Source organism: Taudactylus pleione, unplaced genomic scaffold (assembly GCF_031769625.1).
Source record: "Taudactylus pleione unplaced genomic scaffold, aTauple2 ptg001090l, whole genome shotgun sequence".
Taxonomy (NCBI): Eukaryota; Metazoa; Chordata; class Amphibia; order Anura; family Myobatrachidae; genus Taudactylus; species Taudactylus pleione.
Window position 1 is genome coordinate 595,125 of NW_028285491.1, and position 27,130 is coordinate 622,254.

At 45.8% G+C, this 27,130-nt stretch overlaps 1 protein-coding gene and 1 pseudogene across 1 annotated transcript in view; one reads left to right on the forward strand and one right to left on the reverse strand.

Moving 5' to 3' along the window:
• Positions 1-338: 338 nt before the first annotated feature.
• KREMEN2 (kringle containing transmembrane protein 2) overlaps positions 339-27,130 on the reverse strand; it is a 42,542-nt gene continuing 15,750 nt past the window's right edge. Inside the window, exons 3-9 of the mRNA XM_088461722.1 lie at positions 23,258-23,349; positions 17,537-17,661; positions 16,900-17,053; positions 16,465-16,797; positions 16,142-16,288; positions 14,354-14,417; positions 339-1,172 (exon numbers count right to left, since the gene is read on the reverse strand). Coding sequence (XP_088317848.1) covers positions 1,031-1,172; positions 14,354-14,417; positions 16,142-16,288; positions 16,465-16,797; positions 16,900-17,053; positions 17,537-17,661; positions 23,258-23,349 — 1,057 coding nt within the window. The 3' untranslated portion in view covers positions 339-1,030. The remainder of the gene's footprint in view (positions 1,173-14,353; positions 14,418-16,141; positions 16,289-16,464; positions 16,798-16,899; positions 17,054-17,536; positions 17,662-23,257; positions 23,350-27,130) is intronic.
• On the forward strand, positions 7,994-12,504 carry LOC148453784 (uncharacterized; annotated as a pseudogene).

Consider the following 27,130-nt stretch of genomic DNA (forward strand, 5'->3'; position numbering starts at 1 on the left):
ATCACGTGGCTCATCCCGCCCAGTCAATCACGTGGCTCATCCCGCCCAGTCAATCACGTGGCTCATCCCGCCCAGTCAATCACGTGGCTCATCCCGCCCAGTCAATCACGTGGCTCATTCCGTTTGAAGAAATTTGTAAGAAATATAAAAAAAAATAATTTGTGGATGACAAATGGCTGACACAGACCCTCAGAAAATCGTTGTGACAGGTTGGGCACCTATGAGTGAGTGCCCCAATTGTAGTGTGTTCGGCACTTTACAGTCCGATGAGCTGACAATCTGCCCGCATCTCCCGGGCGTAATCGCATGATAATAAATCTGCATGAATCTCACAATAGTTCTCAATAAAATAAAGTTTATTTAGCAAAGAGATGAGTAAAATGCGTTACCTCCCTATCCATGTTCTCACCCATAAGAATGGAATTGCGTTTGGTGTCCATTCACAGAAGGCTGGCGGTCTATTATATCAGTCCAAGAAAACCAGCAGCCGCTCTCCCAGTAACACTTATGAATGCTGGTGATTATTCTCCCATGCCGGGGCCAATGCTTCTGTCATACATCTAATCTTCATCTTCTCCTTCTGTGTCTATATGCTGGATGCACACATAGGAATCCTGGGGCCATCCCATATTCAAAGGAAAGCGGTATTCCAGTATATCCATGATGACGGGCCTGCTCGATTAACTACCCTGTACCCATTTCCAGCATTATCAATGACGATAGGCCTGCTGACTCACAGATGGTCTATTAATCACCCCGCTCCTGGACCACCATGCGTCCATTTCCTGCATAATCCAGGCTCTCGTCATTCCCGACATCATGTGTAATGTAGAATGCCTAGCCACCCTGGAGAGCCTTAGTCCATCCGTTATTCATAACCAGAAGCATCTCAAAGAGTGTCCAAGCTGTGTTCAAGAATAGTGCCCACCCCAGGGGCATGGCCAGCATGCAGATGGTGCCAGTTAGTCTACGGTGCGCTTAGTCCCATCCAGTGATTGCTCTCTGCAGAGCCTGGACTGGCTCCTTGTCCTTACAGCAGTGACTTCATGGAAGACTGGTTAACAGTGCTGAGGTCACCGCTCTGTCCCTCCTTGTGTCTGTACAGCATGGCGCAATGAGAGTGCTCAACCACAGTTCCCAGGCTGAGACTTCGCCACCCACATGGCCTGTACCTTGGTGAGAAGCACAGAATAATGGGATTAGTGGTTATATAAGGTCTGCAAAACAGTCCTAATTCTACGGTTGATGCTAGAGTAAAGTGTGCTAAAGGACCACTGATGTCACAACCACGTGACCAGCGACAGCAGGGCTAGCAGTTTCACTATCCATGTGGACATTTATTGGGAATAGTAACCTGTGGCGAGCTAACCAAGCCCATGAGGGCACACAATGGGTCCCATGTTCCGAACTTGAACCAACCTTGCTCCTCCCACTGCCGTACCAGGTCACATGGTTGTGACGTCAGAGAACTTTTAACCTTACATTTAGACCAAACCCTAATTCTACCTCTGGGTGTTTTACATTTACAGTCTCTTATGTCCCCTGTAATATCTACTCCCCGCACTGATACTAGTATTACCCCTGCTCTCCTGTGATATATACTCCCAGCACTGATACTACTATTACCCCTGCTCTCCTGTAATATATACTCCCAGCACTGATACTAGTATTACCCCTGCTCTCCTGTGATATATACTCCCAGCACTGATACTACTATTACCCCTGCTCTCCTGTAATATATACTCCCTGCACTGATACTAGTATTACCCCTGCTCTCCTGTAATATATACTCCCAGCACTGATACTACTATTACCCCTGCTCTCCTGTAATATATACTCCCTGCACTGATACTAGTATTACCCCTGCTCTCCTGTGATATATACTCCCAGCACTGATACTAGCATTACCCCTGCTCTCCTGTAATATATACTCCCTGCACTGATACTAGTATTACCCCTGCTCTCCTGTAATATATACTCCCAGCACTGATACTAGCATTACCCCTGCTCTCCTGTAATATATACTCCCAGCACTGATACTAGTATTACCCCTGCTCTCCTGTGATATATACTCCCAGCACTGATACTAGTATTACCCCTGCTCTCCTGTGATATATACTCCCTGCACTGATACTAGTATTACCCCTGCTCTCCTGTGATATCTACTCCCAGCACTGATACTAGTATTACCCCTGCTCTCCTGTAATATATACACCCAGCACTGATACTAGTATTACCCCTGCTCTCCTGTAATATATACTCCCAGCACTGATACTAGTATTACCCCTGCTCTCCTGTGATATATACTCCCTGCACTGATACTAGTATTACCCCTGCTCTCCTGTGATATATACTCCCAGCACTGATACTATTACCCCTGCTCTCCTGTGATATCTACTCCCCGCACTGATACTAGTATTACCCCTGCTCTCCTGTAATATCTACTCCCAGCACTGATACTAGTATTACCCCTGCTCTCCTGTAATATCTACTCCCAGCACTGATACTAGTATTACCCCTGCTCTCCTGTGATATATACTCCCTGCACTGATACTAGTATTACCCCTGCTCTCCTGTAATATCTACTCCCCGCACTGATACTAGTATTACCCCTGCTCTCCTGTAATATATACTCCCAGCACTGATACTAGTATTACCCCTGCTCTCCTGTAATATATACTCCCAGCACTGATACCAGCATTACCCCTGCTCTCCTGTGATATATACTCCCTGCACTGATACTAGTATTACCCCTGCTCTCCTGTGATATATACTCCCAGCACTGATACTAGTATTACCCCTGCTCTCCTGTGATATCTACTCCCCGCACTGATACTAGTATTACCCCTGCTCTCCTGTAATATATACTCCCAGCACTGATACTAGTATTACCCCTGCTCTCCTGTAATATATACTCCCAGCACTGATACCAGCATTACCCCTGCTCTCCTGTGATATATACTCCCTGCACTGATACTAGTATTACCCCTGCTCTCCTGTGATATATACTCCCTGCACTGATACTAGTATTACCCCTGCTCTCCTTTAATATATACTCCCAGCACTGATACTAGTATTACCCCTGCTCTCCTTTAATATATACTCCCAGCACTGATACTAGTATTACCCCTGCTCTCCTGTAATATCTACTCCCTGCACTGATACTAGTATTACCCCTGCTCTCCTGTAATATATACTCCCAGCACTGATACTAGTATTACCCCTGCTCTCCTGTAATATATACTCCCAGCACTGATACTAACATTACCCCTGCTCTCCTGTAATATATACTCCCAGCACTGATACTAGCATTACCCCTGCTCTCCTGTAATATCTACTCCCAGCACTGATACTAGTATTACCCCTGCTCTCCTGTAATATATACTCCCAGCACTGATACTAGCATTACCCCTGCTCTCCTGTAATATATACTCCCTGCACTGATACTAGCATTACCCCTGCTCTCCTGTAATATCTACTCCCTGCACTGATACTAGCATTACCCCTGCTGTCCGGTAATATCTACTCCCTGCACTGATACTAGTATTACCCCTGCTCTCCTGTAATATATACGCCCAGCACTGATACTAGTATTACCCCTGCTCTCCTGTGATATATACTCCCTGCACTGATACTAGCATTACCCCTGCTCTCCTGTAATATATACTCCCAGCACTGATACCAGCATTACCCCTGCTCTCCTGTAATATATACGCCCAGCACTGATACTAGTATTACCCCTGCTCTCCTGTGATATATACTCCCTGCACTGATACTAGCATTACCCCTGCTCTCCTGTAATATATACTCCCTGCACTGATACTAGTATTACCCCTGCTCTCCTGTAATATATACTCCCAGCACTGATACTAGTATTACCCCTGCTCTCCTGTAATATCTACTCCCAGCACTGATACTAGTATTACCCCTGCTCTCCTGTAATATCTACTCCCAGCACTGATACTAGTATTACCCCTGCTCTCCTGTAATATCTACTCCCAGCACTGATACTAGTATTACCCCTGCTCTCCTGTAATATATACTCCCCGCACTGATACTAGCATTACCCCTGCTCTCCTGTAATATATACTCCCAGCACTGATAGTAGTATTACCCCTGCTCTCCTGTAATATATACTCCCAGCACTGATACTAGCATTACCCCTGCTCTCCTGTAATATATACTCCCAGCACTGATAGTAGTATTACCCCTGCTCTCCTGTAATATCTACTCCCCGCACTGATACTAGCATTACCCCTGCTCTCCTGTAATATCTACTCCCCGCACTGATACTAGCATTACCCCTGCTCTCCTGTAATATATACTCCCAGCACTGATACTAGCATTACCCCTGCTCTCCTGTAATATATACTCCCAGCACTGATACTAGAATTACCCCTGCTCTCATGTAATATATACTCCCAGCACTGATACTAGCATTACCCCTGCTCTCCTGTAATATATACTCCCAGCACTGATACTAGTATTACCCCTGCTCTCATGTAATATATACTCCCAGCACTGATACTAGCATTACCCCTGCTCTCCTGTAATATATACTCCCAGCACTGATACTAGTATTACCCCTGCTCTCCTGTAATATCTACTCCCAGCACTGATACTAGTATTACCCCTGCTCTCCTGTAATATATACTCCCAGCACTGATACTAGAATTACCCCTGCTCTCCTGTAATATATACTCCCAGCACTGATACTAGAATTACCCCTGCTCTCCTGTAATATATACTCCCAGCACTGATAGTAGTATTACCCCTGCTCTCCTGTAATATCTACTCCCCGCACTGATACTAGTATTACCCCTGCTCTCCTGTAATATATACTCCCAGCACTGATACAAGTATTACCCCTGCTCTCCTGTAATATCTACTCCCCGCACTGATACTAGTATTACCCCTGCTCTCCTGTAATATATACTCCCAGCACTGATACTAGTATTACCCCTGCTCTCCTGTAATATATACTCCCAGCACTGATACTAGTATTACCCCTGCTCTCCTGTAATATATACTCCCAGCACTGATACTAGTATTACCCCTGCTCTCCTGTAATATCTACTCCCAGCACTGATACTAATATTACCCCTGCTCTCCTGTAATATATACTCCCAACACTGATACTAGTATTACCCCTGCTCTCCTGTAATATCTACTCCCAGCACTGATACTAGTATTACCCCTGCTCTCCTGTAATATATACTCCCTGCACTGATACTAGTATTACCCCTGCTCTCCTGTAATATCTACTCCCAGCACTGATACTAGTATTACCTCTGCTCTCCTGTAATATATACTCCCAGCACTGATACTAACATTACCCCTGCTCTCCTGTAATATATACTCCCCGCACTGATACCAGTATTACCCCTGCTCTCCTGTAATATATACTCCCTGCACTGATACTAGTATTACCCCTGCTCTCCTGTAATATATACTCCCAGCACTGATACTAGTATTACCCCTGCTCTCCTGTAATATATACTCCCAGCACTGATACTATTACCCCTGCTCTCCTGTAATATCTACTCCCTGCACTGATACTAGTATTACCCCTGCTCTCCTGTAATATATACTCCCAGCACTGATACTAGTATTACCCCTGCTCTCCTGTAATATATACTCCCAGCACTGATACTAGTATTACCCCTGCTCTCCTGTAATATATACTCCCAGCACTGATACTAGTATTACCCCTGCTCTCCTGTAATATCTACTCCCAGCACTGATACTAGTATTACCCCTGCTCTCCTGTAATATATACTCCCAACACTGATACTAGTATTACCCCTGCTCTCCTGTAATATATACTCCCCGCACTGATACTAGTATTACCCCTGCTCTCCTGTGATATATACTCCCAGCACTGATACTAGTATTACCCCTGCTCTCCTGTAATATATACTCCCTGCACTGATACTAGTATTACCCCTGCTCTCCTGTAATATCTACTCCCAGCACTGATACTAGTATTACCTCTGCTCTCCTGTAATATATACTCCCAGCACTGATACTAACATTACCCCTGCTCTCCTGTAATATATACTCCCTGCACTGATACTAGCATTACCCCTGCTCTCCTGTAATATATACTCCCAGCACTGATACTAGTATTACCCCTGCTCTCCTGTGATATATACTCCCCGCACTGATACCAGTATTACCCCTGCTCTCCTGTAATATATACTCCCTGCACTGATACTAGTATTACCCCTGCTCTCCTGTAATATATACTCCCAGCACTGATACTAGTATTACCCCTGCTCTCCTGTAATATATACTCCCAGCACTGATACTATTACCCCTGCTCTCCTGTAATATCTACTCCCAGCACTGATACTAGTATTACCCCTGCTCTCCTGTAATATATACTCCCAGCACTGATACTAGTATTACCCCTGCTCTCCTGTAATATATACTCCCAGCACTGATACTAGTATTACCCCTGCTCTCCTGTAATATCTACTCCCAGCACTGATACTAGTATTACCCCTGCTCTCCTGTAATATATACTCCCAACACTGATACTAGTATTACCCCTGCTCTCCTGTAATATATACTCCCAACACTGATACTAGTATTACCCCTGCTCTCCTGTGATATATACTCCCCGCACTGATACCAGTATTACCCCTGCTCTCCTGTAATATATACTCCCTGCACTGATACTAGTATTACCCCTGCTCTCCTGTAATATATACTCCCAGCACTGATACTAGTATTACCCCTGCTCTCCTGTAATATATACTCCCAGCACTGATACTATTACCCCTGCTCTCCTGTAATATCTACTCCCATGCACTCCTTGAAGACAGCTGTGTACAATGCATGTGGTGAGTCGTTGCACTAACATCCCACGTGACTCAATACTACCTGATATTACCTTACTGACACCTGCTACCTTCCCTACTGCCTGATATTAACTTACTGATACCTTCTAACTTCAGTACTGCCTTATATAACCTTACTAGCACCTTCTAACTTCAGTGCTGCCTGATATTAACTTACCGACACCCTCTAACTTCAGTACTACCGGATATTAACTGACACCTGCTAACTTTAGTACTACCGACATGGTCATTAGCTCAACAGATAACATTTAAAAATGCTGACAATAAACAAAAAAAAAGGTCACAATGTCGACTAAGACAAAATGTTGATGGTCATTAAAGGCTGTGTCTTCTAAAATGAAGACACAGCATGATTCATAGATGTGCGCCTACCAATGAAGCCCTTAGTCTGCATGTCTTATACAGGAAGTTTGTCAGCAGCAGACAGCAAGGGATACAAAGCCCTCCTCCTTCCTCTCTGGAAAGACTGACACCAGGGCCCACCAATGAGAGAGAGAGAAGGAAGTAGGGTGGTGCAGCAAGGGGAATTGTGGGAAGTGTGTGACTACAGTGTGACTCTGGAGATTGGGGTGTTGTCCCCTCTCAGTGTCTTTAGATATAGAGCAGCTCTGTATGTTCTGCTACAGCTGTCATTGCTGGCCAGGCAGGGAGGAGACATAGAGCAGCTCTGTGTGCTCTGCTACAGCTGCCATTGCTGGCCAGGTGGGGAGGAGACATAGAGCAGCTCTGTGTGCCCTGCTACAGCTGTCATTGCTGGCCAGGTAGGGAGGAGAGATACAGCAGCTGGAAAAGACTTTGCTGCACTCTGAGTGGACTATAATGATATAACCCTGCTTACTGATTGCTGGATTTCTGTGTCTCCATGAATAAAGTTCATCTTGACTTCATTATAACCTGCTCCACTGTGTGATCCCTGAACCCCAGGTCACCCTGTATCCTCACATTTGGTGGCAGCGGTGGGACGTCACACAGTTCCTGCAGTAATTCCAGGGTAGTGAGTAGAAGCAACGCTAACACCAGAGAATATCAGCATGGAAAGTCAGTCAGGAGTTGCAACCGGCGGCCAAATTGAAAACATTATGAGAGAGCAGGAGAAGTTTTACTGGACAGCCCGGAAACCGCACCTGCAAGGATTTTGCAGGATGAAGGGAATTGAGTGTAATGCGACTGACACCCGGGAGATTCTGGTACTGCAGTTGTTGTAGTGGGATCATGCACACCCAGAGGATCCAGACCACCTGAGTGATGATTAAGAAGGACCGACAGGCAGTGGAAGCACTTCTTCCAGTCGGTTACCTGAGTCAACCACCGCTACTCCCGCCCTACTACAGAGCTGGCTGGGGGCACTCGGTGAAAGTGCAACTACACAAGAGAGAGCTGGAGTGAACCAAGTGATATTAGGGGTACAAATCCCTACTAGCAGCGGAACTGTGCTGTTGCCCAGAGGGGCTGAACAAAAGAAGCGGCGCTTGGGATTTAAGGATGTTCCCACATTTTGAGAGAATGAAATGACATTGACACTCACCTCCAGATCTTTGAGAATCTCTTGGGCGTGCACGGGATAGAGCCAGCTGAATGGCCCAAGTACTTGGGGCCAAGTCTCACCGGTAGGGCTCTGGAAGCCTACAGGGCTCTAACTCCCCAGGAATGTGGAGTCTACACCTGTATAAAGTAGGCATTGCTGGCTAAGTTTCAGATCACTGCAGAATCTTATCGTCTCAAATTCAGGACACTGAGCAAAAGTGGGACTGCTTCCTACCAAGAGTTTGCCAGTCAGCTATGGCAAGCTTGTGGAAAATGGCTCGAGAGTAGACAAGCCTTTACTGTGGAGCAGATAGTCAACCTAATCGTGGTAGAACAACTAATGATTAAGATGGCACCAGAGGTATGGGAGTGGGTCGCAGATCGGAAGCCCAGCAGATCTGAACAAGCTGCAGAATGGGCTGATGAATATATAGCTAACCGTCCCCAATGGAGAGTCTTCAGTGCAACAGGTGGTACAAGAACCCCACGAGTGGAGAAGCTCCCTGACAGAGAACCATGCATAAATGATAGTAGTATAGGAGGCACTATCAAAAACATCTCTTATCAACCACCCAGATTCAAGTGGCTAACCCAGAACCTTGGAAGTGTTACCGCTGCAATCAACCAGGACACTTGTTGAGGGACTGTCCACGCATGTGAGGGCCATTCCCTGGGGCTAGACCAGCCCCAGTCTCTGTGGTATGTTACCCTATAGAGGATTATTGCGATGCAGTCATCCAGTCAGATGCGGTCGAGATGATGGATGGGGTGTATATTGTAGACCTGGTTCTGGGGGAGGAGCAGGCAACTCCTCAGAATATGCAGGGGCACTTACAGCCTGTGTTGGTAGAGGACCAGTGGGTACAGGGCCTACAAGATTCTGGGGCCTCACTCACATTGATTGAGCCAGACCTGATTCCCACCTCCCGGGTGATTCCTGGTCAGTATGTACGAATTGCCACCGCCGGGGGACAATAGACCGATATCCCCGTTGCCAAGATACATCTTGACTGGGGAGCCGACCAAGGAATCGTGGAGGTCGGAGTACTCAAGGGGCTACCAGCCAAGGTCATCCTCGGGAATGATCTGGGACAGGGACTGGTGACACGCTTCGTTCAAGTGGTGACTCGGAGCCAAACCCAAAGAGCAGTGACCCAGGTGACAGATTCAGAACAGAACCAACCTACCACGGCCACAATGGTGAGTGATTCCAGTCCCTTGTCCAGTACTTCAGAGATAGACTTGGGGGAGGTGGACCGGAGCGAGTTTCGACAGGCCCAACGGACAGACCCTTCCCTAAGTAAATTAAAGAGCGCAGCCAACCTGGAATTGGAAACAGCTGATGGGAGCAAGATAGTTTGGGAAGAGGAATTGCTGTACCGAGTGGTCATTCCTCAGTCTGGACAGGAAACAGTCATGCCCACTAAACAGTTAGTGGTACCTACACCATACAGAGCACAATTACTAGCCCTTGACATTCCAGCGGCTGGCATTTTGGCACGTGTAAAACACTAGCCCGACTTTTGCGGAATTTCTTCTGGCCACGGATCTCTAGAGACGTTAAGCAGTATCGAGACACCTGCGATACCTGCCAGAGACTGGGAAAGCCCCAGCGAAAAGCTCCTCTGCACCCATTACCCATTATAGGGGAGCCCTTTGCCCGTGTTGCCATAGACCTAGTCGGACCATTAGCTATTCCCAGTCATACGGGAAAAAAGTACATTCTAACGCTGGTGGACTTTGCTACATGCTATACTGTGGCTGTGGCCCTATCATCTATTGACACAGAACATGTTGCGCAAGCATTGATGGACATATTCAGTTGGCTTGGATACCCGGAGGAAGTCGTCACAGATTAAGGACCCCAATTCCAAGGTGAACTAATGCAAACCCTGTGGGAAAAGTAGGGGGTTCGACCTCTTCAGGCTACCTCTTATCATCCGCAGACGAATGGACTCTGTGAACGTTTCAATGGAACGCTAAAAAGTCTTCTACAAGCTTACGTGCAGTCTGAAGGGAGGGACTGGGAGAGAGCCCTGCAACAGCTTCTATTCGCTTATCGGGAAGTCTCCCAGGCGTCTAATGGATATTCCCCATTTGAACTTTTGTAAGGCCTGAAAGTGCGGGGGACTCTAGACTTGGTCAAAGAGAGCTGGGAGGGAACTTTCCAAGAACACCAGCAGCCCGTTTTACAATATGTAGAGAATATGCGGAACCGCATGAGAAGATTGCTACAGTTAACCCAAGAGCATCTCAGGGAATCACAAGAGAGACAAAAGGAATGGTATGACGCCCACGCTCAAGACCAAGAGTTGCATCCAGGACAAAAAGTAATGGTGCTTATCCCAGTGCAAAGAAACAAACTGCAGGCAATGTGGGAAGGATCGTATACCGTGGTAAGGCGCACCGGACCGGTCAATTACATGATTGCCCTGGATAATGGAGGGAAGTAGCTACGCACCTTCCATATAAATCGAATTAAGGCCTATAGTGATCGTCAAGTAGTAACAATGGCGGTATGTTGTCATCCGATGGAGACACCAGAAACTGATCCATTGCTTGACCAGAGAAGAAAGGAGTGGAATCAGTCCAGGTGGGACAACAGTTGAATGTAACACAGCAGCAGGAGATGTGGAGGATCTTAGAGGCTGAATAGGCCCAGTTTTCTTGTCTACCTGGTCAAACTCATCTGACCGCCCACCATGTGGAAACTGGGAGTGCTAGGCCCATCCGACAAGTCGCTTACCGGATGACTCAGAGTGTTACGAGGCAGGTAAAGGTAGCTAGCTTTGGGGGTCATAGTGCCATCTAAAAGCCCATGGGCTGCTGGGGTTGTGTTGGTTCTCAAGAAAGATGGAACCACACAGTTTTGTGTGGACTATCGCAAATTGAACGAAGTCACCACCACTGACGCTTACCCTATGCCCCGTGTTGATGAGCTACTGGATCGAATTGGAGGGGCTGAGTTTGTCTCAACACTGGACGTGAGCGAAGGCTACTGGCAAATCCCACTTACCAAAGAGGCACAAGAGCATTCTGCCTTCATCACACCGGAAGGACTCTTTGAGTGGACTATCATGCCTTTCGGGATGAAGAACGCCCCTGCCACATTCTAGCGAATGGTTAATGACCTCTTGGAGGGGTGTCAAGACTTTTCCCAAGCCTACCTAGAAGACATTGCCATCTTCAACCATACATGAGAGGAGCAGCATTTAATTCAGGTGACAGAAGTGCTCAAGAGGATTAGACAGGCTGGACTCACCATACACCCAGATAAGTGTCAGATGGGGATGGCAGAGGTTCAGTACCTAAGACATCGGGTCGGAGGAGGTGCTATCAGACCTGATTCGGCAAAGATGGAGGCTGTTGCCAGTTGGCCCCAACCTGTCAACCTGAAACAAGTGCGGGCGTTCCTTGGAGTCGCTGGCTATTACAGGAAATTTATACCACATTACAGCACCATGGCCAAGGCTCTGACGGACTTGACCAAAAAGAGATATGCTCAAAATATTGAATGGACTGTTGAGTTTGAGCAAGCTTTCAACACCTTAAAAGACTTGCTGACTCGAGCCCCAGTGTTGGCTGCCCCTGACTACGATAGAAAGTTTATTGTGCAGACTGACGCATCAGGGTGTGGACTTGGGGCAGTGTTGAGTCAAGTGGGAGAAGACGGTAGGGAACATCCAATTGTGCATCTATCCCGTAAACTAGCTGACCGAGAGATAGCCTATGCCACTATCAAAAAAGAATGTCTAGCCATAGTCTGGGCCTTAAAGAAGCTACAACCATATCTTTATGGGACAGCATTTACTGTTGTCACTGACCAAAACCCATTGTATTGGCTAAACAGAACCTCAGGGGAAAATGGGCGGTTGTTGAGGTGGGTCTGGCGTTACAAAGTTTCAACTTTTCCATTTCTCACAAAAAGGGATGAGAACATCACAATGCTGACGGGCTATCCAGACGTGAGGAAACAAATATCAGGCTTCGCAGACCCTCGGGCCGAGTCGACAGTCAGGACTCCAACATTGGGACCATGTCTGTCTCCTCGAGGTATGTGAGGAGACAAGGGAAAAGGACTTCTAGGACTTGCCTGCATGTTAAAAAGAGTTAACCCCATGACCCATTTCTGTGTTCTTAAATTGAAGCCCTCAGTCTGCAGAAGTCTCATACAGGAAGTTTGTCAGCAGCAGACAGCAAGGGAGTGTTACAAAGCCCTCCTCCTTCCTCTCTGGAAAGACTGACACCAGGGCCCACCAATGAGAGAGAGAGAGGGAAGTAGGGTGGTGCAGCAAGGGGAATTGTGGGAAGTGTGTGACTATATGGTGACTCTGGAGGTGTTGGGGTGTGGTCCCCTCTCAGTGTCTTTAGATATACAGCAGCTCTGTGTGCTCTGCTACAGCTGCCATTGCTGACCAGGTACGGAGGAGATATATAGCAGCTCTGTGTGATCTGCTACAGCTGCCATTGCTGGCCAGGTAGGAAGGAGACATATAGCAGCTCTGTGTGCCCTGCTACAGCTGCCATTGCTGGCCAGGTAGGGAGGAGATATACAGCAGCTGGAAAGGACTTTGCAGAACTCTGAGTGGACTGTAATGATAAAACCCTGCTTACTGATTGCTGGATTTCTGTGTCTCCATGACTAAAGTTCATCTTGACTTCATTATAACCTGCTCCACTGTGTGATCCCTGAACCCCAGGATACCCAGGTCATCCGGTATCCTCACAGTACCAACCTCCACGTAAAGCTCACACAAATCCGCTACTGTCGGCTAACCGACACCATCCTTCGGTTTTCCAACAAGAAACCCCCTTATTCCCAATTTATGCGGATACCCAGAATCACATGGCACTATAAGGGAACCCTCAGCCAGATGGACAAATTCCTGGCTCAGTAATATAAGGAACTGTCAGCTGCAAAACAGCTCTGTCTGTTCCCAGAGAAATCCTCAACCAAAACTCAACAAAGGAGGAAGAAGGATCCGGTCACCAAGTTCTCAGCAGCAGATAGGCGAGTTATGTTCCTACACGGTAGCCCAAGTGGATTATAGAGGAAAACAGCAGCCGGACAAATACTAATAGTATAGTTTTAGTTATCTGCTTTAAAACATATTCATCTGTGCCTAATAATGAATACAGTAATGACGGTACATCTACTGAGTCTGGTTGCTAGGACCGCCCCCGGGTTGCTGAGGACGTCAGTAGTGGGTGGGGCCTCATGCCTTACATACACACACAAACATGGGGAGCGCCCAGCTTGCAGTTCTGTATATTAGGTTAGCGACTACTGCAACCGATTGTCCCTGAAGAAAGTTTTCTATTAAACTGAAACGTTGTAAAGTAAGTTCTGATTGTGACTTGTGTAATGGTCAATGAAACGCACCTGTATGCAGGTAAATCTCATTGGCCATATGGAGCATGGTGAGGCCAGGGTTTGTGGTTTTGTATGGTGATGAGATAAATTAGGTATACTTTAATATTTTATTGTTTTCATTACTGTGACGGCCTGTCCCCCTTTGCCATGGCATGCCTAGCGCTTTGCCACCATTTATCCCTTTTGTCCTTCGGCTTATATACAGTGATTGCGGCACTGCCAGGGTTTACGTTCCAACATGGAACATGTGCAGGAAATTATGCGTTTCCAGCTCATAGAAGGCGGATTCTCCGAGTCTTCGGGCTGTGAGACCGGAGATTTCTATCCGTGACTATTACGTAAGCCTTGGTTAAACTTTATGTATAATGTGATGATGATGATGTCACTTCCTGTGGCCGATGACTTTGGGGAAACAAAGGCCGATTGATGCAAGCATTTATATGGGGCTCACACGTGGTCTCTGTGCACTGCGCTACGCTGTTTGGACTGACAGAGGTCTGGATTATAACTGAAATATCAACTATGCTGCAATTTGCTTTGTGAGTAATTAAATATTTTCAATTTAATTTGTTAATGTTACACAACTCACCTCCATACCATGTATCCAATCCCCAGCACCAGGAGACCCAATCCCGCTGCTAGGACAAGCCAGGCTGCAGAGAGAGGAAGAGGTAGAGAGAAAGGGTAGGGAAAGAGTGGGAGGGAGAGAGAGAGAGAGAGGGGAAGAGGGAGAGAGAGGGGGAGAGAGAGAGGGGGAGACAGAGAGAGGGGGAGAGAGAGGAGGGAAAGGGTGAAAAAGGGAGAGAGAGGTAGAGTGTATGAGAGAGAGGGAGGGGGAGAGAGGGTGAAAGAATGAGGGAGGTAGAGAGTGTGTGAGAGGGGAGGGAGAGATGGGGAGGGATAGAGTGTGTGAGAGGCGTGGGGGAGAGAGAGAGACGATTAATGCAGGACCAGTGCTGTTTTTATGCTGATCTCATACATTACATTGTGGAGGACACATCTGACTTATCTGGTGGGACCTCTGAATAGAGCAAAGTGGAGCAATGGCCACTAACACGTGGGGCCGGTGTCAGTACTGGGGGTGGCACTGCTTCTGACATGGGGAGGGGGCTACATCCTGACTACGTTTCTATAGTGCGCACGGTATCATGGGGGATGGGGGCAAGTGTACACCTCCCCTGCACTCCCAGGCAACTAGGGAGGCCCAGGAACTTTAATCAAATCAGTGACAAATATACCGAAGTGCCAAAAGTGGTGGGATAGCAATAATGGTAGGTGGCGTCACTGTACTGAAACGTCTTTGAAATGCCCAGACATGCATCATTAGTAATCTGACAGCTCATGAGTCAGATATAACACCGGCTAGGCTGCTCATGGCAATTCCAGGTAAGTTATTGTAGTTGGAACGGGGCATGATAGTGGTCGCCTGACGGATGGGACATTCCATTTCCAAAGTTGTGTGGACATTCAGCATTCCTCCATCTATGGTGTCACGTGTGTACCAGGAATACCTCATGGAAGGCATTACCACCCACCGTGGAGAGCGTAGTGGCCGACCACGGGTGCTTAATGATCATTACAAGTGGTGTCTGTGCAGAATTGGCCATGGTAACGACTCTGGCTCATATCACATCCACATTCAATGCAGGAGCTACAGGACGCATATCCAACAGGGCCGTGCACGTTCTTTAGCTGATATGGGAGCAGGAGACCCACCAGAGAGCACCTGTTACCACTATGACACCGGACACATCGCCTCACCTGAGGTGAGGTTCAGGTGTAGATGAGGCCATAGACCCCACTTTTCAACAAGGCACCATGCAGGCTAGTTGTTGTTCCATAATGGTGTAGGTTTGTTCACGTGGCAAGGGTTGGTTCTGCTGAACACGTCATTGACCAGTAACCACTACGTTGCATTGCTTGATGACCATTTGCAGCTCTTAATGGACTTCATGTACCCAAACAATGATGAAATATTCCAGCAGGATAATGCACCATGTCATCGGTCCCAAGCTGTCCAGAATTGGTTTGAGGAGCATTCTGGAGAGTTCCGATGAATGGTTTCCACACGTTTGCCTGACATGAACCCAATTGAGCATTTATCGGACGTGGTGGAGAGGTCCATTCCTACCCAAGATCCTGCACCTACAAATGTCAGGGAGCTGTGAGAAGCTATCCAGACGGCATGGGTTAGCATCTCTCCAGAGGTCTTCTGTCCGTTTGTGGAATCGATGCCACATCGAGTTGCTACACTTCGCCTGGGCTAGAGGGGGTCTTACACAATACTAGGCACCTAACCCATGACTTTTTAGACTTCGGTATATATACACTGCCACATTCATACATACATACATACATACATACTGTAGGTACTCACCATTCTTGGAAACAGGGTTCTCTGTCTCGCTCTGTGCCGAGTGCTCCATTGTGTGGTCCAGAACATTTGGAGTCCTGCTGCTGGGGGTGAAGGTAGGACCAGGGTATGGCACTGCAGATACACCGGTTGGTGGCAACTTTCCCAGACCTGAGGTAGAGGGGTAGAGAGTCGGCTTCATTACTTTACCACTAACCACACACTGTACTAGCTTCATCCTGTCTTGCAATCTACCTGTTGTATAATCAGATCACTGACGTAAGGACACAACTCACCTCTCATGCTCCAGCAAACCCTGCTAGAACGCTATCCTGCAGAAGACGTACCTTTGTATGTGATGGCGTATCCTTGGCCGCTGTGCACACGGTCAGACTGGAATGTAATCTGTAGGTGTCCTGTTGGAAACGTGGCAATGGCGGGAGGATCCTCACCTCCTTTAATTTGAAGAAGAAGGTTTCCACTCCGTCCATCTCTCACCCCAAGAACGTCGTTTGGGTCTAGAACGTTAAAGATGTGGAACAGCATCTCTATAGCAGCGCTGCCTGGGCTCTGGACATCCCAGGAACACGTCATCCCTGCACTGTACTCGTCAGGGAAGTCAGGAGAATACAGGACACCGGAAGTGGAGGAGAGGTTATCCTGGCATGCCCCCACCCATACTGCGGGAAGATAACATGCCGAATATAATTATATACACACACACACACACACACACACAATCCTGGTACAGATTCTCCCCTCTCCTGTGTCTCCATACTCACCACTGTACACACTCAGTTTCCCGTCTCCACCGCACAGCTCATTGCTTCTCCCGAAACAGACCTGGTCACACTGAGAACTGCTGACCGCCTGTAGCTTGGCCACATCTGAGGGCGTGCCACAGAAACATGCATAACCAGCCTCTACACCCGCGTACTGGCATGGAGAACAAACAGAGAAGACACAAGTCATTGGGTCTCTGCTTCATGCATCAGCTGGAGCGTCACATGGCACGTACCTCTTTGAAGACAAATACATTTCTTTAGATTTCATGCTGTTGGAGGATGATGGTCAGACCTCCGCCCCCCCCCCCAGACTTTCTCTAGGGTTGCACATATGTGGAAATCCCTCCTCACACACAACAAGACTTTCTTCTACTCTCCAAACCTTCCAGCGTTCCCTGATAACTCCCCTGTGTAGCCAAATGTATTAAATTACAGTACAGAAACGCCCTGATATCAATATTGGTGTGTGACCTGTTCATATAGCCCCAGCAGCAAACTCTATAAATATACAGTATGTAAGCAATAAAAGGAATAGATACGGGCACTATTCTGTGCTATATTAGACTTATGAAGTTAGAGAACGGTTCTCTTATTTATAGTTGGGATAAGGGCTGAGTATTGTAGTAAATGTTACCTTGAAACCCTCCCTGCGACAGAATCGGATGCAGGTCTGTATGGTCAGTTTTGCTGATGTCCCACTGTTTCCACTGAGAGCAGGAGGAGATCCCAAGTCCGCAAAGCAACCAACGTATCCTGGCACTGGAGGAGAAACCCACAAAGACAACTTCATGTGACGGGCATTGTATCACTGAACGTATTGTTACTTAGTGTCTCCATGTGACAGGCATTGTATCACTATACGTATTGTTACTTAGTGTCTCCATGTGACAGGCATTGTATCACTATACGTATTGTTACTTAGTGTCTCCATGTGACGGGCATTGTATAACTATACGTATTGTTACTTAGTGTCTCCATGTGACGGGCATTGTATCACTATACGTATTGTTACTTAGTGTCTCCATGTGACAGGCATTGTATCACTATACGTATTGTTACTTAGTGTCTCCATGTGACAGGCATTGTATCACTATACGTATTGATACTTAGTGTCTCCATGTGACGGGCATTGTATCACTATACGTATTGTTACTTAGTGTCTCCATGTGACAGGCATTGTATCACTATACGTATTGTTACTTAGTGTCTCCATGTGACGGGCATTGTATCACTATACGTATTGTTACTTAGTGTCTCCATGTGATGGGCATTGTATCACTATACGTATTGTTACTTAGTGTCTCCATGTGACGGGCATTGTATCACTATACATATTGTTACTTAGTGTCTCCATGTGACGGCATTGTATAACTATACGTATTGTTACTTAGTGTCTCCATGTGACGGGCATTGTATCATTATACGTATTGTTACTTAGTGTCTCCATGTGACGGGCATTGTATCACTATACGTATTGTTACTTAGTGTCTCCATGTGACGGGCATTGTATCACTATACGTATTGTTACTTAGTGTCTCCATGTGACGGCATTGTATAACTATACGTATTGTTACTTAGTGTCTCCATGTGACGGGCATTGTATAACTATACGTATTGTTACTTAGTGTCTCCATGTGACGGGCATTGTGTCACTATACGTATTGTTACTTAGTGTCTCCATGTGACAGGCATTGTGTCACTATACGTATTGTTACTTAGTGTCTCCATGTGACGGGCATTGTATCACTATACGTATTGTTACTTAGTGTCTCCATGTGACAGGCATTGTATAACTATACGTATTGTTACTTAGTGTCTCCATGTGACAGGCAATGTATCACTATACGTATTGTTACTTAGTGTCTCCATGTGACGGGCATTGTATAACTATACGTATTGTTACTTAGTGTCTCCATGTGACAGGCAATGTATCACTATACGTATTGTTACTTAGTGTCTCCATGTGACAGGCATTGTATCACTATACGTATTGTTACTTAGTGTCTCCATGTGACAGGCAATGTATCACTATACATATTGTTACTTAGTGTCTCCATGTGACGGGCATTGTATCACTATACGTATTGTTACTTAGTGTCTCCATGTGACGGGCTTTGTATCACTATACATATTGTTACTTAGTGTCTCCATGTGACGGGCATTGTATCACTATACGTATTGTTACTTAGTGTCTCCATGTGACGGGCATTGTATCACTATACGTATTGTTACTTAGTGTCTCCATGTGACGGGCATTGTATCACTATACTTATTGTTACTTAGTGTCTCCATGTGACAGGCAATGTATCACTATACGTATTGTTACTTAGTGTCTCCATGTGACGGGCATTGTATCACTATACGTATTGTTACTTAGTGTCTCCATGTGACAGGCATTGTATCACTATACGTATTGTTACTTAGTGTCTCCATGTGACGGGCATTGTATCACTATACGTATTGTTACTTAGTGTCTCCATGTGACAGGCATTGTATCACTATACGTATTGTTACTTAGTGTCTCCATGTGACGGGCATTGTATCACTATACGTATTGTTACTTAGTGTCTCCATGTGACAGGCAATGTATCACTATACATATTGTTACTTAGTGTCTCCATGTGACAGGCATTGTATCACTATACGTATTGTTACTTAGTGTCTCCATGTGACAGGCAATGTATCACTATACATATTGTTACTTAGTGTCTCCATGTGACAGGCATTGTATCACTATACATATTGTTACTTAGTGTCTCCATGTGACAGGCATTGTATCACTATACGTATTGTTACTTAGTGTCTCCATGTGACGGGCATTGTATCACTATACGTATTGTTACTTAGTGTCTCCATGTGACAGGCAATGTATCACTATACATATTGTTACTTAGTGTCTCCATGTGACGGGCATTGTATCACTATACGTATTGTTACTTAGTGTCTCCATGTGACAGGCAATGTATCACTATACATATTGTTACTTAGTGTCTCCATGTGACAGGCATTGTATCACTATACGTATTGATAGGCATTTTCTTCCAACCTATGCTGGAAGGTCGGTAAAGATGGTGGAATGTGGTGAATGATGGATTCGGGCACATGGTTCTGTCCGGGGTCGGCTCTAGCAGTATGAGAGATCCTTGTGCTAATTGAAGCAAGATTGAGATGGGGGTAGATCAGGGTTTCCCAAACTCAGGGCATGATTCAGACCCGGACGCTATTTGCGGATGCTCGTTCTTAAAAAGTGGCAGGATATTTAAATTGAGCGCTCGTTGTTTGCGGTGTGTTGATGCCTCTATGTCTGAGCGAACGTCCAAAAAATGCGCTCGCTGTTTTGTAAAGACGCCCCCTGGCCGTTCGCATCACACGTCATCTCCGTTATTTATTAGATTAATCAGGAACATCGAAAGGCATCTGAACCGCTCGCAGTGCTTGTGGTGAGATTTACTTCCCGTAATCACTGCGAGCAGTTCAGGCTAAAAGACAACCAAGTGACGTGGTCGATGACGCCCCTTTACTAATTATGCACTCCCATTAAACGCCGTTTTGACTGTTTGGCACGCCTGCGTTCGGATCTCCACTCCCCGTTTTCAAGCACCTTCCCCTGTTACCACCCACAAAAGGTACATTCTGTCAATCAAATTAGCAGCCCCTCTTTGTTTTACGAGCGCACGATTTCCGACGGCAATGACTGGTTTGCGCATGCGCATTGCGAACCATACGCATGCGTAGTTGTGCGGACATCGCTCAGAGCGAACGAGCGGCTCTGAATCAGGCCCTCAGTCCTCAAGGCACCCTAACAGTCCAGGTTTTAAGGATGTCCGTCCTTAAGCACATGTGATCCCCAGTCTCCCCCTGAGCCCACTTTAGCTCCAAGGAGTGTGACCTTCTCCTCCAGCATCCGGCCCCTGTCCTAGAAGAGCCCAGTCTCCGGTGATACTGAGCTGCCCTCAGAGTGTTGCGACCAGGATTCCCTGCGAGGCAACGCCCACTTTATTTAGGTCACTCCCCTTTTCGGCTGGACGCATCTCCACCGCACGGGGGTAAGCAGGTGACGCCTCTGAATTAAGATCTTAATTCCTAGCACATAGTAGCATAAAACATATATGATAACATATCGTTTACCTTTAACATCAGTTATCAACATACCGCGCATCCGGAAAGTATTCACAGCGCTTCACTTTTTCCACATTTTCTTATGTTACAGCCTTATCCCAAAATGGAATAAATACATGTTTGTCCTCAAAATTCTTCACACAATACCCCATAATGACAACGTGTAAAAAAAATCTTTGAGATTTTTGCAAATTTAATTAAAAAAACTAAGAAATCACATGTACATAAGTATTCAAAGCCTTTGCCATGAAGCTCAGGTGCATCCTGTTTCCACTGATCATCCTTGAGATGTTCCTACAGCTTAATTGGAGTCCACCTGTGGTAAATTCAGTTGATTGGACATGATTTTGAAAGGCATACACCTGTCTATATAAGGTCCCACACTTGACAGTGCATGTCAGAACACAAACCAAGCATGAGTCCAAGGAATTGTCTGTAGACCTCTGAGACAGGATTGTCTCGAGGTGCAAATCTGGGGAAGGGTACAGAAAAATATCTGCTGGTTTGAAGCTCCCAATGAGCACAGTGGCCTCCATCATCTGTAAATGGAAGAAGTTCGGAACCACCAGGACTCTTCCTAGAGTTGGCCGGCCGTCTAAACTGAGCGATCGTGGGAGAAGAGCTCTAGTCAGAGAGGTGACCAAGAAATCCATGGTCACTCTGTCAGAGCTACAGCATTCTTCTGTGGGGAGAGGAGAACCTTCCAGAAGGACAACTATCTCTGCAGCAATTCACCAATCAGGCCTGTATGGTAGAGTGGCCATATGGAAGCCACTCCTTAGTAAAAAGCACATGACAGCTCACCTGGATTTTGCCAAAATGCACCTGAAGGACTCTCAGACCATGAGAGACAAAGATTGAACTCTTTGGTGTGAATGCCAGGCGTTCTGTTTGGAGGAAACCAGGCACCGCTCATCACCAGGCCAATACCATCCCTACAGTGAAGCATGGTGGTGGCAGCATCATGCTGTGGGGATGTTTTTCAGCGGCAGGAACTGGGAGACTAGTCAGGATAGAGGGAAAGATGAATGCAGCAATGTACAGAGACATCCTGGATGAAAACCTGCTCCAGAGCGCTCCTGACCTCAGACTGTGGCGAAGGTTCATCTTTCAGCAGGACAACGACCCTAAGCACACAGCCAAGATATGAAAGGGGTGGCTTCAGGACAGCTCTGTGAATGTCCTTCAGTGGCCCAGCCAGAGCCCAGACTTGAATCCGATTGAACATCTCTGGAGAGACCTGAAAATGGCTGTGCACCGACGCTTCCCATCCAACCTGATGGAGCTTGAGAGGTGCTGCAAAGAGGAACGGGCGAACCTGCCCAAAGACAGGTGTGCCAAGCTTGTGGTATCATATTCAAAAAGACTTGAGGCTGTAATTGCTGCAAAAGGTGCATCAACAAAATATTGAGCAAAGGCTGTGACTACTTATGTACGTGTGATTTCTTAGTTTTTTTTTTTTTTTTTTAATTAAATTTGCAAAAGTCTCTAAAAAAACTTCTTACACGTTGTCATTATGGGGTATTGTGTGTAGAATTTTGAGGACAAAAATTAATTTATTTTTATTTCATTTTGGAATAAGGCTGTAACATAACAAAATGTGGAAAAGTGAAGCGCTGTGAATACTTTCTGGATGTACTGTATATCGTATGCAGAGGGTTTAAGAAAACACATTTCGTTGTATGTATAAACATTTTACATGGTCACTTTTACTATCAGTCGCTATCTTTCTCCTCGGCAAGTCTCCAAACAAAACACATTACACAGTGTTACAATTCTATCCATTAGGACACAGTATAATAAAATACTTATTATTAAATACATGAATCTAATAGAAGGACTAAAGAGATGCTGGTAGCTTGCATCAATATTTTAGTAATAGAAATACTAATGATAAGTGCGGTCAATTCATCTATGAAATCCATTTAATATTTGTTTTATGTGTATAAATAAGTAGGAGGTATATTTCTGCTTTATCAGCACAAACATGGATATCCTTAAAACCAGGAACGTTTATGGTGCCCTGAGGAAGAGTTTGGGAAGCCATGGGGCAGATAAATACAGTTTCTTATGGTGTCGGTCTTGCAGCACGATGTTTGGGTGCTTCGTTTCGGACAGATCTCCTTCTATATGACAATAGCACAGGGAAGCTCCTATCGGTCCTGGTCACTAATAGCTATAGTCACATATGTAAGACAATCAGAGGTACGGTATAGCCGGAGAATACAGCACTTACTGTGGCATGCTGAGATCTCACAGTACTTCCAGTAGATCCCTTCCTCCGTCTCGGACACGTAGCACCACGGCTGGACATCGGAATCAGGGTTCCTGCAGGCAGAGGGACGGACACGTTATGTACTAACACACTTCCCTCATTAACATAGAACCATGTTGGCACAACAATAATAACTGATGGAGACTGAAATTAAGCTGATTGAGTGGTTGGGCGTACATCACCGTACATCACATCACCGTACATCACATCACCGTACATCACATCACTGTACACCACATCACATCACCGTACATCACATCACATCACCGTACATCACATCACATCACCGTACACCACATCACATCACCGTACATTACATCACATCACCGTACATCACATCACATCACCGTACATCACATCACTGTACACCACATCACATCACCGTACATCACATCACTGTACACCACATCACATCACCGTACATCACATCACCGTACATCACATCACATCACCGTACACCACATCACATCACCGTACATTACATCACATCACCGTACATCACATCACATCACCGTACATCACATCACATCACCGTACACCGCACATCACCGTACATCACATCACATCACCGTACATTACATCACATCACATCACCGTACATCACATCACATCACCGTACACCACATCACATCACCGTACATTACATCACATCACCGTACATCACATCACATCACCGTACATCACATCACATCACCGTACACCGCACATCACCGTACATCACATCACATCACCGTACATTACATCACATCACATCACCGTACATCACATCACCGTACATCACACCACCGTACATCACATCACATCACCGTACATCACATCACATCACCGTACATCACATCACCGTACATCACATCACATCACCGTACATCACATCACCGTACATCACATCACCGTACATCACATCACCGTACATCACATCACATCACCGTACATCACATCACCGTACATCACATCACCGTACATCACATCACATCACCGTACATCACATCACCGTACATCACATCACATCACCGTACATCACATCACCGTACATCACATCACATCACCGTACATCACATCACATCACCGTACATCACATCACATCACCGTACATCACATCACCGTACATCACATCACATCACCGTACATCACATCACTGTACATTACATCACATCACCGTACATCACATCACATCACTGTACATCACATCACATCACTGTACATTACATCACATCACCGTACATCACATCACATCACTGTACATCACATCACAGTACATCAAATCACCGTACATCACATCACATCACTGTACATTACATCACATCACCGTACATCACATCACATCACTGTACATTACATCACATCACCGTATATCACATCACATCACTGTACATCACATCACATCACCGTACATCAAATCACCGTACATCACATCACCGCACTTCACATCACATCACCATACATCACATCACATCACCATACATCACATCACATCACCGTACATTACATCACATCACATCACCGTACATCACATCACATCACCGTACATCACATCACATCACCGTACATCACATCACATCACCGTACATCACATCACCGTACATTACATCACATCACCGTACATCACATCACATCACCGTACATCACATCACCGTACATCACATCACATCACCATACATTACATCACCGTACATTACATCACATCACCGTACATCACATCACATCACCGTACATTACATCACATCACCGTACATTACATCACATCACCGTACATCACATCACATCACCGTACATCACATCACATCACCGTACATCACATCACTGTACATTACATCACATCACCGTACATCACATCACATCACTGTACACCACATCACATCACTGTACATCACATCACATCACTGTACATCACATCACATCACTGTACATCACATCACATCACCGTACATTACATCACATCACCGTACATCACATCACATCACTGTACATCACATCACATCACTGTACATTACATCACATCACCGTACATCACATCACCGTACATCACATCACATCACTGTACATCACATCACATCACTGTACATTACATCACATCACCGTACATCATATCACATCACTGTACATTACATCACATCACTGTACACCGCATCACATCACCGTACATCACATCACCATACATCACATCACTGTGCATCACATCACTGTACATCACATCACATCACCGTACATCAAATCACCGTACATCACATCACCGCACTTCACATCACATCACCATACATCACATCACCGTACATCACATCACCGTACATTACATCACATCACATCACCGTACATCACATCACATCACCGTACATCACATCACCGTACATTACATCACATCACCGTACATCACATCACATCACCGTACATCACATCACCGTACATTACATCACATCACATCACCGTACATCACATCACATCACCGTACATTACATCACATCACCGTACATCAAATCACATCACATCACCGTACATCACATCACCGTACATTACATCACATCACCGTACATCACATCACATCACCATACATTACATCACCGTACATTACATCACATCACATCACCGTACATTACATCACATCACATCACATCACCGTACATCACATCACATCACCGTACATCACATCACCGTACATCACATCACATCACCGTACATCACATCACATTACTGTACATTACATCACATCACATCACCGTACATCACATCACATCACTGTACATCACTGTACATTACATTACATCACCGTACATCACATCACCGTACATCATATCACATCACTGTACACCACATCACATCACCGTACATCACATCACCGTACATCACATCACATCACTGTACACCGCATCACATCACCGTACATCACATCACCATACATCACATCACTGTGCATCACATCACTGTACATCACATCACATCACCGTACATCAAATCACCGTACATCACATCACCGTACATCACATCACCGTACATCACATCACCATACATTACATCACATCACCGTACATTACATCACATCACTGTACATCACATCACATCACCGTACATTACATCACATCACTGTACATCACATCACATCACATCACCGTACATCACATCACCGTACATCACATCACCGTACATCACATCACATCACCGTACATCACATCACATCACCGTACATCACATCACCGTACATCACATCACCGTACATCACATCACCGTACATCACATCACCGTACATCACATCACCGTACATCACATCACCGTACATCACATCACATCACCGTACATCACATCACCGCACTTCACATCACCGTACATCACATCACATCACCGTACATCACATCACATCACCGTACATCACATCACCGCACTTCACATCACATCACCGTACATCACATCACATCACCATACATCACATCACCGTACATCACATCACCGTACATCACCGTACACCACATCACATCACCGTACATCACATCACATCACCGTACATCACATCACCGCACTTCACATCACATCACCGTACATCACATCACATCACCATACATCACATCACCGTACATCACATCACCGTACATTACATCACATCACATCACATCACCGTACATCACATCACATCACCGTACATCACATCACATCACCGCACTTCACATCACCGTACATCACATCACATCACCGTACATCACATCACCGTACATCACATCACCGCACTTCACATCACATCACCGTACATCACATCACCGTACATCACATCACTGTACATCACCGTACACCACATCACATCACCGTACATCACATCACCGTACATCACATCACCGTATATCACATCACCGT